Raw genomic sequence first — 13,023 nt, 5'->3', positions numbered from 1 at the left:
GTATACTTGTACCCTTTGATTAATGTTGTCTCTGAAAAGCTGTTGAGAGCATGATTTTGGTAATTAGATTCATTGAAAATTTTTGGGTTTATTTGAACCTTCATTTGTTTAACTGCTATCAGGGTGTAGAAAAGTAATCAGGCTATGTATCGATGTTAAAATAGCCGTACTTTTATTTCATGTGTATCCCCTGAATGTGCTTTTGTGTTTCCTTATTTGAAAATACATATGTAATTTCCTTCTCAGCCTGGTAAAGATAGTACATAAATAGAGAAAGCTTAACATGCTCTGAGGGATTCCCTTAAACAATTTCAGAGACTTTGATCACGTTCACATTTGCCCATTCCCAATCGCAATACTTTTCATGACTTACAGAATTACGCTCATCCACTTCAATGTACGAGGTGTTCTGCTGGTCTGACCTAGAGAGTGGAGTTGCTGAGGGCACGCCCCTCGTGGGTGCGACCTCAGATAAAAGTACAGAGCCCAATCAGGTCCTATCCTCTCCCCTAGCTGCCCCTCAAGACACTTACACCCTCTATGATCCCTCAAGTCCCGCCTTGGGCCATGGCACTGCTGCTTCCTGCCACACCCATCCCCTAAAAGATGGCCTACCCAAACGCAATGCAAAGCTTGCCCCGTTTGGGCCATATGAAAAAATTTCGAGTTCTAGGGGCTCCTCTCGTACTTGGGGAACTGACCTTTGGGTTGGACAAGAGGCTGTCAGTGCTGGGGGTATGATTTTCACAGGTGGTGAGTTTCAGGGAAGCCATTTGTTGTTAGGACTTTTTTACTGCTTGATCATCTGCTCCTCATCGCTATTGATGCTTGCCAATTACCTTTTTGTTTGTTGCTATGAATTTTTTTGTTTTTCTCATGTTCAGTAACATGTTTTGGTATGCTTAAATGATTTTTGTCATTCTCAGAAATCTCTTTGTGGCATGACATTAACACTTAGAATTTGTATCTTCTTTCTTCTATTTTTCTATCTTCTCTCCATTCCCATTACTTCAATAGAGACCCAAGTCCAGTACCATGTCATTTGTGTGTGAAAATAACTTGCAACATGGTCTTGTTTTCAGTGGATGCTCACTTTGAGCAAATGTAGGTGTTACTTTTTATTTAGGAGCAGAATTCTTGCTGATGAAACGTAATAAGTGGAAGGCCTGCTTATAGATGTAGACTAATCATTTTATCATTTAAGTCGTACTATCTTTTAAATGAATTCCATAGTTGTGTGCTCTCAATTCATAGGATTAAAATTTTCACTATGTAGTGTTCAAGTAAAAGTTTTTTCCAAAAAAAAATGTGATAAAATATCAATGGGTAGTTATAGTTTAAGTTTCTCCTTTATCCAGCTATTTAAATTTGAATTGGATTGAATTCCTTGGGTCTGATTTAAAAAAAATCTCATTTCATATTGATTACATGTTTTTAACATTGTTGCTGAAAGTGGGGAGAATACTGGAGGAGGAATGAAGCATGAGTTTAAAAAGGAGTGGAAAAGTTATTGGTGTCTTTGCTTTCTTAATTTTTTTGACTTGTTAATTTTCAGATGTTTTCTGCAGAAGTAAAGTTCCTTTTTAGTTGGTTCGAATTTGAAGAGTTTTAGGATATATGCATGTTAAACTGCTCATGTGACAAAAATTACTAATTGAATTTATACAATTGAGTGAATTGGATGCATAACTGTAATGCTTTGAAATAAGTAATGACTTCATTATTTAAGTGGCATGCAGTGAAAGAGTTAACCTAAGCACCACTAACAGGAAATTCGTTTTTCTGAATTCTGTTGAGGCAAACTTATCTTCTTTCATCGAACAGATGAAGGTGATGGGCAATCAAGAACGTCCACCTTCAGCCCTTATGGACCTTCACCACGGGCTAGGAAGAAGACGGACCTGATGCCGACCATACCGTCACCAAGGGGCTCTGGAGGTGATGGCCTGCACCAGAAAGCACGGCACAAGTCTCCAGGTAGGGCTTTCTCCATGACAAGGTTGGATCAGCTAGCGAGACCACGTGTGTACAACCATCCAGCAGAAACAACCTCGGCAACTTCGAATGACACCCACCACCACCATCTCGTGGCACGACGAGCTAGCCGTGAACTTGGCGGTCGGCATTCATTAGGGGGTGTTGCGGATCGCAGCGTTTCCAAGAGTACAAGCCACTTGGCTGGCTCAGGAGGTGCTTCCGGGCAGAAGCAGGCCCCTCAGGAGAGGCCTCTCCGCCGAACGGATGCCTCACGAAGCATGTCTCACCTGGGGTCTTCTCCCTCACAGGGTACAATGCCCCCTTTAGTCCCACGCCTCACAAGGGCAGAGCGCTTAAGGAGACGGGCACGAGAGGTTGGTGCTGCTGCCAAGGCTGAAACTGGGAAGGTCACTCCTCCAGGTTAGTGTAATATAAATATTTAAGTGTAGCAGTACTTATGGAAGGTGTCAAGCCTTTTTAGAGTGGTAGTGAACTGTAAATGAGGTACATATGTTTGACTTAGGTGTGTGAGATGAGACTAGGCCAGCTGTCATATACAGTGAAATCCATCTTTTATGCTTGTTTTTAGTTCTTGGGAAAAGATGAAAATTTAGGGAAACTGTAAGTGGGAGGAATTATGCAATTTGCAGAAAATATAAGAAAGAAAAGACATTGGAAGAGAATTACTTGAACAGTATATGACCTTGCTTAATCTGCCAAATCCACACAAAAAAAATCCATGAACTCAATACAATACAAAACTGTTTGCTTTGGTCTAGCAACTCTTAAGATTTATCCTGTTTGAGTTTATGGTAAATATTTAACTGTTTATTCTGAATGTTATCATTTTTCGTATTTTCTGAAATGAATTTGTTTTGCATTATATGTTCTGAGTTTTCTCATTGCTTGGTTTTGGGTGGCATTCATAGTTCATTAACTATTTTAAGAACTATATTAATTTACTTAATTGATTCATCTCACTCTTATTTGCAAAATTCCATAGACACTAGCTTCTGCCTTTCTTTGGGTAACTTTTTATAATTTACAGCAATTATTAAATTTTAAAAGTGTTATTAATGGAACAAAGGTCATTGCTGTGATATGGGCATTTCTAGTAATTAGAAAGAAAAGAGTTAATTTAGGTGTGAGGTAAATGTCATTGGCTTAAAATGAAGGTTTCATTGCATTTGACTAGCTAACTTACCTGGTGTCACCTCGAACTGCTAATGGATAAAAGGATTACAAACATTTAGCCCATTTCAAGAGTAGAAGCAAGTATATGGCTGTGCAAGCAAGAGTTACTTGTAGTAACTCTTAAAGAGTTAAGTCTTAGACTTGCATTTTATATATTCAAAAGAATTCCTCAGTCAAAGACAGTCGCTTAGTTCCAGTACTATTGCCTTGGATAGTACTTCCAGTCAGTCTAGCACTTCCTACACCAAGTGAAACTTTAAATTTCTCATCTTATTCTTTTTTTATATACATTCTCATTGATAAGAAATCTTAATGAAAAGTTTCCAAATTAACTTCTGTACCATTTTGGTGCGTTTCGGTAATGAAACCAGTATAAAACACATTTTGGTAAAGGCTCCTTATCCTTAAAGAAATTGTAAATTAAATCAGTCTGTACATGAACTACCCCAAAAAATTGATGTTACATGTGAAATTTTACATTTTCCATGTACTTACACTGTAGTAACAAAGAGACAAGAGTATGAAGTGGTGACAGTTAAAACTTTAATTTAGGAAACACACAGTAAATATTGTGAAATTTGATATTCATTTCTTTATTCCAATACATGATAGTTGGCACAATTAATAGCATTTTACATGTTCCTTGTAAATAAAAGATAAAATTCTGTTTTAATAATTTGCCAATTTTCTTGATTTCCAAAGACATCACTGGTCAAAGCCTTTGGCTTAGAACTGTTTCAACTTTCTTCGGATTCCATTGTGCATTTTACTTTCATGCTTAGGGTTTTAGTTAATCTTTTCCAAGACCATTGGTTTCATATAAGTTACAGGTAACTGGCTATTTGAGTGTATGAGCAACGTATGAAATCTCTGGAGAAATTTTGCTTATGCTAGATAATGTATGTATGAATTATTAATAATTCCATCAATAGGCTAATGATTTATTGTAATTATTTTGAGCTATTAAAATGTTAATCATTGCTGATTCCAATCCCAATTCTAATGCCTATGAACTACTTTTCTCCAAACCAGGACTTTTCTTAATGAATAAAAATTCTTGATCAGTCATTGAGTAAAAAAATTTGATGCTGCACATAGGCATATGTTAGATTTAGATATATTATTTTTAAATGTTTATATTACTTGCCAAAATAAAAAATACAAAAAGCCATTGCTAACTTAAAAATAAAAAATTAGGAGGTATTTTAAAATTTTTATTTTGGCTTAAATTTTAACTTGAAATAGCATGCCCAATGTAATATTTTCAGCATTGCCAGTTCTTAAAAAAAGAAAACTCATCTGTCATCATGCATTTTTTCAAGCACAAGTGAAATCTTTAATTAATTTTAACAAAAATAAAAAAATAACTTGATTAACCTGGACGAATTTGAGAAATTTGCTCATAGAAAGCCCTGAATCCAATTTGGCATTGATTTGCTGTAATTGAGTGGCTTAGTGACCATGTGGGATTGTTTTAAATTAAAGTGAAGCCATTCAAAATCCAGTTAGTCTTAAAAAATTGCATGTGGATACTTGCTCTATGAGGTTATTTTTAAAAGACTATTTATGTAGGGAATAGATAATGCATCTGGACCACAGGGAATGTTGACTAAAAGCCATGTTAAATTCACCTAACAACATCACACACATTCTGCAAGAGAATGCACAGGGATACATGTAAATTAGCCGTTTGCCAATTCTGTCTTCTTTGGGTTCCAGTCACTTCATTGTCATATTTTATACAAAGTTTTGCATTTTATACATTGTATTGCATTGCCTGCAGAGCACTAAATTTGGCAATATAAACTCTGGGATAAACATGTCTGGACACTATGCAACTAATACAATGAAACGCTATTTGAATCCTTAATCTCACCAATGTTCATTGTCAGGTAAAATGAGCTTTTTTAAATGTGATTCATTTGCACCCATGCATTTTCTAGTAGGCATTATGTTACTAATTCCATACTATTTCCCGTTTCTGCCACACTATCTATGAAACTCATTAAATATTGTGTCATTTTAATATTTTGGAGATTTTGGAGTACTTTTTTTCATTTTCATTAGAGCATAGAATTTGTTTATTGTTGTGGAAGCCCCATTTTTTTGGGAATAACTATTTGTTTAAACTTAGCACTCTTCAATCTTGTGTATGATAGGATTGCTAAGCTTGTTTTTCTTATGGCAAACAATATCCCAGGATATCCTAAATATAGAAAAAATTATGAGTTATGATACAGATGTTCTGATATGGATACAGATTTCTTGGTCAGGTTTTCAAAAAGAACATTTACAACTTCCAAAATAAGGGTCAACTGGTCAAAACACACAGTCAGCTGTAAAAAGTGTCTGGCTCCAAAAATCAAGGCCTTCTGCCAATGATTACGGCCATTACAAAAAATCAGGACCAGATCCTAAAGCCAAGGCTGTCTTTACAAAAAACTTGGTAGACTCAGAAAATAGGTCTGGCTCTCCAAAAAAGTAATGGCTGCAAACAAACATGGCCAACAGCCATGTTTTCTATTGGTCAGCCGTGGAAAATAATTTAATGGTGCCAAAATAAGGGCAGCTTTAAAATCCAAGGTACTATGATATGGCCATGAGCATGGTGCACAACTCCATATCATGGAACAGAATTCTTTGAATCATTTTTCTTGTGGGATAGGATACAAATATAAATAAAAGCTCTATGTCAGTAAATTCTACTCTGGCATTATGGTATTAGAACTATTCATGACATCATTTAAGCTGTCTTTATTTTTCATTTTACACATGCTTTAAGTGGTTTCCTTTATCTAATCTTTATATCTTATTTAATGGCCTTTTATTAATTTGCTGTGATAACTTGAAAATGACTTGTATGAAGGATCTAAAATGTCTAACATTTCAAATTAATCATGTGAGACAAAATTATTATTTGTATGCACTTAAAACAGCCCTTTTGTCTTTGCATTTAGAGTGTAATGGAGGAGTCACAGGTACAAAATGTCATGTGGTTTACACATGAAAAAATAATAATTTATCCCAGAAAATCATAGAAAATACTTCACTACATGTACAAACTAATTTTTTCAAAAGTTTGTCCTAAACACCAAAAAATTGGTATTGGCATCATCTGTTTTTCACCTCATACTTAGGAAATACAGTTTTTCTTGCACATGTAATTCTATTAGATAATAGTACAAAAAATGCAAACCTGAGAATGATGTACTGTTACTAGGAATCCCAGTAGATACTTCATAAATGGTAGTTTCTGATCTGGAAGCATTAGGTAAATATTGAAATACATGCATATTTGTTCCTGTTTCCATCTGCAAATCCATGAAGTAAGTCACAATTAATCTTGATTGATAATCCCTCATAAGAATTCTGACTCTAGTTTCCTACCCCATGTGCTTAGCTTCTTTGGCTTTTTAATGCTAAATAGCATATATTGGTCACCGAACTTAATGGTTAATCTTGTCAGCCATGCTTAAATGCTTTCTATGCAGCAAGTTGCTTCTATTAACAATGTTTTGTATTTATATCATCTGCTATATTTTTTTGCTATATTTAACTATAATGTCCTAATAAATTGGTTATTTTTAAAAATTGAATGGTTTTGGAAGGTGTCTTACTTTGCTTCTGGTGAAGGGGAGGACATATCTCAAGGTAAACTGTTGTTATTCACATATTAGCTACTATTTTGCTGGAAAGAGACTTCTAGTATATGTGTGAATGTTTGCCACTCTTGTACTTTGCTTAAGAATTGAGCGGTAGAATTATGTTCAATATAAATAGTCATGGGTTGGAAATTTAAATTGATCCAATGGAAGCACTATCTTAGGGAAATAGATTTTCATTGAGTTAAAAATTATAGCAAAATTATGTACGTCTAAAGTGGGAATCAAAATGTTTTGCTAAACCTTGCTAATTTTTTCTTCTGAGAATACACTTATCATTCTTTCACCAATCTCTGCAAATATTAAATGAATGTGTTACTGTTATGATACTCAAGGGCTTGTGGTGGTTTTTTTAGGGTCAAACATTCTCTGAAGCCATGCATGTTGAAGGTTTGATATGTTTATATTGAAAATCAAAATCACTCATTTTTGGGCTATTAATACATTTTCGTTGTAAAAACATTTCCATTCCATGAAAGCTAATCATGAATCCACCTTACACTCTGCTTGGCAATCATGATAATTTTTAACATGTGCAGACATAAAACAACACAGTATGTCTTAGTTCTCTGATGTATTAATATCACAGTTGCAAAGGAGCAATTAGAGATGAAGCAACCTCCAGGTAGTTCTGGGTGAAATTTTATTAAAATATAAGAAATATTTTATAATCACCATTGTTTAATTTCACTGTATAGTAAGCTTATGTTGGACCGGCTTATGAATCAGAACACCTGGGGATTTAAAGCCTTTGTCTTTGAATATGTGAGCTGAGAATGTAATTTAAATGTGAGGCTTATTTTAAATAATGAACATTTACATGTAGGGTATACTTTATTCTTTTGCTCAGAATTCTTTGATTCCAATTTGATGTGTTTAGCGTCTCATAAATGCCCCAATGTATATTTTGGAAATGTAGGGCTAACTACGAAGGGGTATTTATGTATCGTTAGATATTATTTTAAAGAGCTCGTTACCAGTTTTTACCATATTTTTTATTTCGAAGGATATTTTTTTGTTTTCTAAAATTAGTTTTACTCAGTTTAATTCTGGTGTAGAGTAATTTATGAAAAATGACTTTGCTGTAAAGATGGCTTTTATTATTTTAATAAAAAAAAGCTCACAGAACAAATTAATGAAGTTTTAAAAATCATAAATTCATGTCCGGATATTTGTTTTCATGGGTAATTGACTAAAAACTGTGAAGCAGGATGTGCCCCAAAATTTCTTATCATCTCGTGTAAATATGCTACTCACGTAATGTTGCAGTTATATTTGGGATAGAAATTCTGATAAAAATAGGATTAGAGTGATTATCATTGCTCATTAACATCTAGGATGCCTTTATTACTTTAGAGTTTCCATTTAATTCACATGTCTCTGTTGTGGAAAGGTGTGCCTTGTGTAGTCTCTGGTTGGGACTTGGCTTAACATGATCAATTATGGTCTTTTCAGTTAACATTTTGGTGTATTTTATATTTTCATGGTTATAGAGCTATATATAGGCAAATCACATTTTACACTGATAATTGAATAATAAATGCACAAATTATCAAAACTAATTATCCAAAAAAATTAATAAAAAATAAGGCATCATTCCATCATGTAAGTTTTATGGTTGAGATTTTGGGTGAATGTTCTCTTGCTTATTTTGTGCTTATTTTCACAGAGATCTTCTGATTTATGGTCTGAATAAGTGTAAAGAAAAATTTCTAATCCATAATGAGTTTGGTAGGTTTCTCATGTAATTAATGGAAATATAGCTATTAATGTATGTTTGGAAAGGGTGATGCTGATCCTAAGGATATTAAGGATTGCATTATAAATTTTTTACCAAAAATAAATGAAAATCATGATATTCATGGAAATCTAGTAATGTGGTGAAACCACTATGTAATGAAATGAAATGAAACCTCCATAGGATTTTTTAGTTTATTTTTGGAGAATTCATGAAGATAAAATACGAGGGTCATCCGGAAAGTAGTACCCGTTCGTGAAATAAAGACACAAAAGTAAATATTAACAAACATAAAAAATTTTATTTGAAAGAGGATACTTTAAACTACTTCTCAACATAATCTCCAAGCAAATTAAGGCATTTGTCATAACGTGTGACAAGTTTCTGTATTCCTGCTGCATAGTCCTTCGCCGCCAGCTCATTGAGATACGCGAGGGACCCATCTTGCACAAATTTTTGCATAATGCAGATGGTGTTTAACAATTTCATGAACAATTGTTCGAGAAACATTGGGAAAATGCTCACAGATGTCATCAATTGTGACGCGCCGATCGTTCCTCACGAATTCGTCAACTGAGCTCACCAGTTGGTCTGTAATGACAGACGGTCTCCCCGAACGCTCATCGTCGTGTGTGTTCCCCCTCCCCATGTTGAAGTTGCGACACCACCGCCGAACAGACGACTCGTCCATTACATTGTCTCCATACACCTCCTTTAATTGGCGATGAATATCACATGGGCGAACGTTTCTTGCATTGAGGAATTTAATCACTGCCCTCACTTCACAACTGGCGGCGTTCTCAATTTTTTTAAACATTGTAAACAATCACAGAAACAACACAGGCAATGCTAGCGTCACGCAACTTGGCTCAGAGAAGGCAGACAAGCCACTGAAGCTATCTGACCTCGTCCAGCGGCTACTCGCGTCGTCAGCACTTCATGCGGCACGAACGGGTACTACTTTCCGGATGACCCTCGTAAGTACAAGCTTATATTTTATCGACTGATGTCATATGCGTTCTTAATTTAGATGATATTTTGATAAAAATGAAATTGCTCAGATTAAAAATCTGTTGCTTCATGTTATGCAAGTTAGATAATATCATGAGAAGATTTCATTCAATAGTAGTTGCGCTTAACATTTTGATCCAATATTTTTGTCATCGGAATCTTGTTTCATTTTTATTGTAGGAAGTTTTTGCTGCGTCAATGTTTGTTAAAAGGAAGTTTTGCTAGCTTGTGCATATATCATTAAATATTTTTCAAAAATAAAAATAGATTAATTTAATCTTGTTACTATTAATATTAAGGGCACCAGAAGGTTAATATGTGGAAGATATTTGGTCTGCCTTTCATTTCAGCTGTTTCAGGTTCTCCTTTGAAGCTCTCTGCATGGATAAATTCTTGAGATGATGATGATGATGATGATGATGATGATGGTGGTGGTGGTGGTGTTGGTATTGGTGGTGGTTGTGCATTTGAAAAATGTAACATATCCATCATGGCTCTAATTGTAATTTTTTCCAATTGTTTTAATAATTGATGTTTTTCTCAGTACTATTAATGTTTTTACTGGGTAACCAATACTCTAATGGTGGGATCTAACCAGTGATGGTCAGAGATGTACATACTTAGCATTTTGGTTAAAATATACATAAATGTGTATCTAATTAAAGCGCATTGGCGTTATTTAAATGCTTTAGTTTGCGAAGCTACCTACGTGACTCTTTTTTAAGGTTAATTTATTGAAGGCCACACTTCTGTTCACATGTAGCAAATTAAAATTTATTTCACAATTATGTATTTTGCTTTTCTATTGAAAATTTCCCGCTAAAACCTTGGCAGGTTTCAAAATTAAAAATATATATGTATTTTGAGGGCTTAATATTCTCTTTCTCTGATCAATCTCTTTGAAATTGTTGGTGTGGAAAATTTATTATTAAAGTGCATTTATTATGTCAATTTATACGAAAGAAGTGTGGAATGGGCATTAAGTATAATATTGGATTAACGTGTAAAATAAGTAGTATATTTCCTTGACTTTATAAATTGACTCTTGACTTAATAAATTGATTTAACAAATGTACAATCTGCTAATACCATCAATTAAAAATTCTCTAATAAAAAATGCCTCAGGTTTATCAGTATATTTGCCAAAATATTACTAAATAGAGTGAAATTCATTACTGTTATGATGAAAACAGTGACTTTTACCATGCTTTTATTGCTACAAGCAACAATTTTCTACATGTATATATGCTCAATATATGCTCTCTGCTTAAATTGCCCTGCCAGATTATTTATCAAAAATTGTAAACATGCGTGTGCATTATAATTAGAAGTTATTTGTGGAGGAATCTTAGGAAACTCTTTGCTGAACACTTTTTATCTAACGTTTTTTTATGTATTTGACATGATATATTTTATACCCTTATTAATTTGAAAAAATATGGAAGTTTTACTTTAAGTACTTGCTGAACTATTTCAGACCCAAATTTTATCATTAGCTTTAGTTACTATGTATTATTCAGCAATTTTAAGCCATTTTCAAAAAGACTGAAATTCAACTGACTATTGGAAAGTGTCATCAAAATATAGCATTACTCTTCTAAATTGGGTCAAGAATCAGATTAAAGCTTCATATTGTCTACAGATGTTATGCACCAGAATCATGCTTTTTGTGTACTGAATCCACTTCGTTGTGTTGGTTCTGACAAAGGACTCTAGCATGAAGTGTAAAAACAAGAACATATGTTACATTCATTGTGCAAATTCAGCAATTGCTTATCCCTCTTTAGGAAATGATCCGTACTTGTGAAGTATAAGGGTGTCGGTAAAAGTCTTAAAAGGATGTTGCTTTTACAGTATTAATTGCAAAATTAGTGTAAATTAGGTTTGGGAAATAAATAAATCATGCACTTGATTCAGTATAATGTATTTACTATTAAATATCACATTTTTATTATGCATTACCACACTTTGGTACCTTTTAAAATTAATGCAAAATGTAGGATGGATTTTATTGAAATTTTATGGGCTTATAATATTGTCACTTTTTGTCCTTCACAAGGGTAGTCATTTATTCCTGTGTGCTGTTAGATTATTATGTAACTCAATAGTGGCATTCTGTTCATGATTTTGTAAATATTAGATTGAGAGCGATAGTGTTTAAATTAGTTTGCACTGTAGTGCATTTGAATATAAACTGATTAGTTTACATGTGCACATTTTGTTAGAAAGTTGAATTTTCTTGGTTTTTGTATAGACATTACCCAAGTCATATAGGTAATTGATTTTTGAAGAAAAGCACAATGTTCACTGTCTCATTTAATTTAATTCTGTATGAAATCTAGTCAAATGAACATTTTTTCATGATGTGAGTTTGCTTCAAATCCATATTGTGAGGTAGTACTGTGGATCAAGGCATCCATTCATTATCTGTAATTTTGTGCAATAAGTGTGTCAAGTACATATCCAACTAAGAATCCTTGTGGAAATTTACTGTAATGTTCTTAACATAAGCCCTCTTTTTTGAAAAAATATCAATTATAAAATATGATAGGTTGGATGGTGATGGTTAAGAACTAAAAAAGGAAGGTTCATCAGGAATTTTATTGCCAGCTGCTGAAAATTACCAGAAAAATTATGAAATAATACACACATGAAGCAGGTGCAGGAAATAGACCTTAATCAGTAATAGTCATGGATAATTTTCATGCATAAGAGAATATTTTTACTGAAAAACTTAATATGCTATTTGATATGAATTGCCCACATTACTCTGTGCCTGTGCATGATTCATTTCCAAATAATGTTTCATCATGCAAATAAAAACATACTTCTTTTAAATATTATCTTGTAATTCCAAGAAGAGTTTTTAAAATTGACTGGCCTCATCACGTATCATTTTGATAAATATGCCTACACAATATGTACGAGTGTAATTTGAAAAGTTCTCGGAATGGATTAGAAATAGACCACTTACCTCAGTGAATTTTTTTTATTTTTCAATGTAGTTTCTCTGTACAATAATGCAGTTGGTCCAGGAATATTCCAATGTTTTGATCCCATGTCCAAAATTAGATTCCTTTAGCATGCAAAATACCTGTCTTCTTTGGGTGTTAGTTCTTTGTATGAAGAAAATCTCTGTCCACCAAGGAAAATGTTGAGCTTAGGGAGTCTAATGGAGCCAAATCAGGCTAATAAGGTGGGTTTGGCAACAATTCATATCTTAGTTCACGTATTTTTGCCATGGCAGCGATAGTTTTGTGTGGGTGTGCATTATCTTGATGAAAGATGACTTTCTTCCTTGCCAAATCTAGCCTTTTTTCATGTATCTTTTGCTTTAGTTGGTCGAGGAGGTTAGCGTAGTATTTTCCAGCAATTGTTTGTCCATTGGAAAGATAATCTATCCACAGAGTCCCTTTTGCATCCCAGAAAACTGAAGCCATA

The 13,023-nt window shown here is 33.8% G+C and overlaps 1 protein-coding gene across 10 annotated transcripts in view; it reads left to right on the top strand.

The window, feature by feature from the left end:
* ens (MAP7 domain containing protein ensconsin) overlaps positions 1-13,023 on the top strand; it is a 202,334-nt gene that overhangs the window by 167,829 nt on the left and 21,482 nt on the right. For 8 of the 10 annotated variants that reach the window (XM_071593201.1, XM_071593200.1, XM_071593196.1 and 5 more), the window contains 2 exons: positions 376-753; positions 1,825-2,397. In XM_071593201.1, coding sequence (XP_071449302.1) covers positions 376-753; positions 1,825-2,397 — 951 coding nt within the window. The remainder of the gene's footprint in view (positions 1-375; positions 754-1,824; positions 2,398-13,023) is intronic. The other 2 variants (XM_071593198.1, XM_071593197.1) reach the window with 2 other exon arrangements.

Source organism: Hetaerina americana, unplaced genomic scaffold (genome assembly GCF_022747635.1).
Source record: "Hetaerina americana unplaced genomic scaffold, ioHetAmer1.1.p SCAF_53, whole genome shotgun sequence".
Taxonomy (NCBI): domain Eukaryota; kingdom Metazoa; phylum Arthropoda; class Insecta; order Odonata; family Calopterygidae; genus Hetaerina; species Hetaerina americana.
This window is presented reverse-complemented; position numbering and strand designations above follow the sequence as displayed.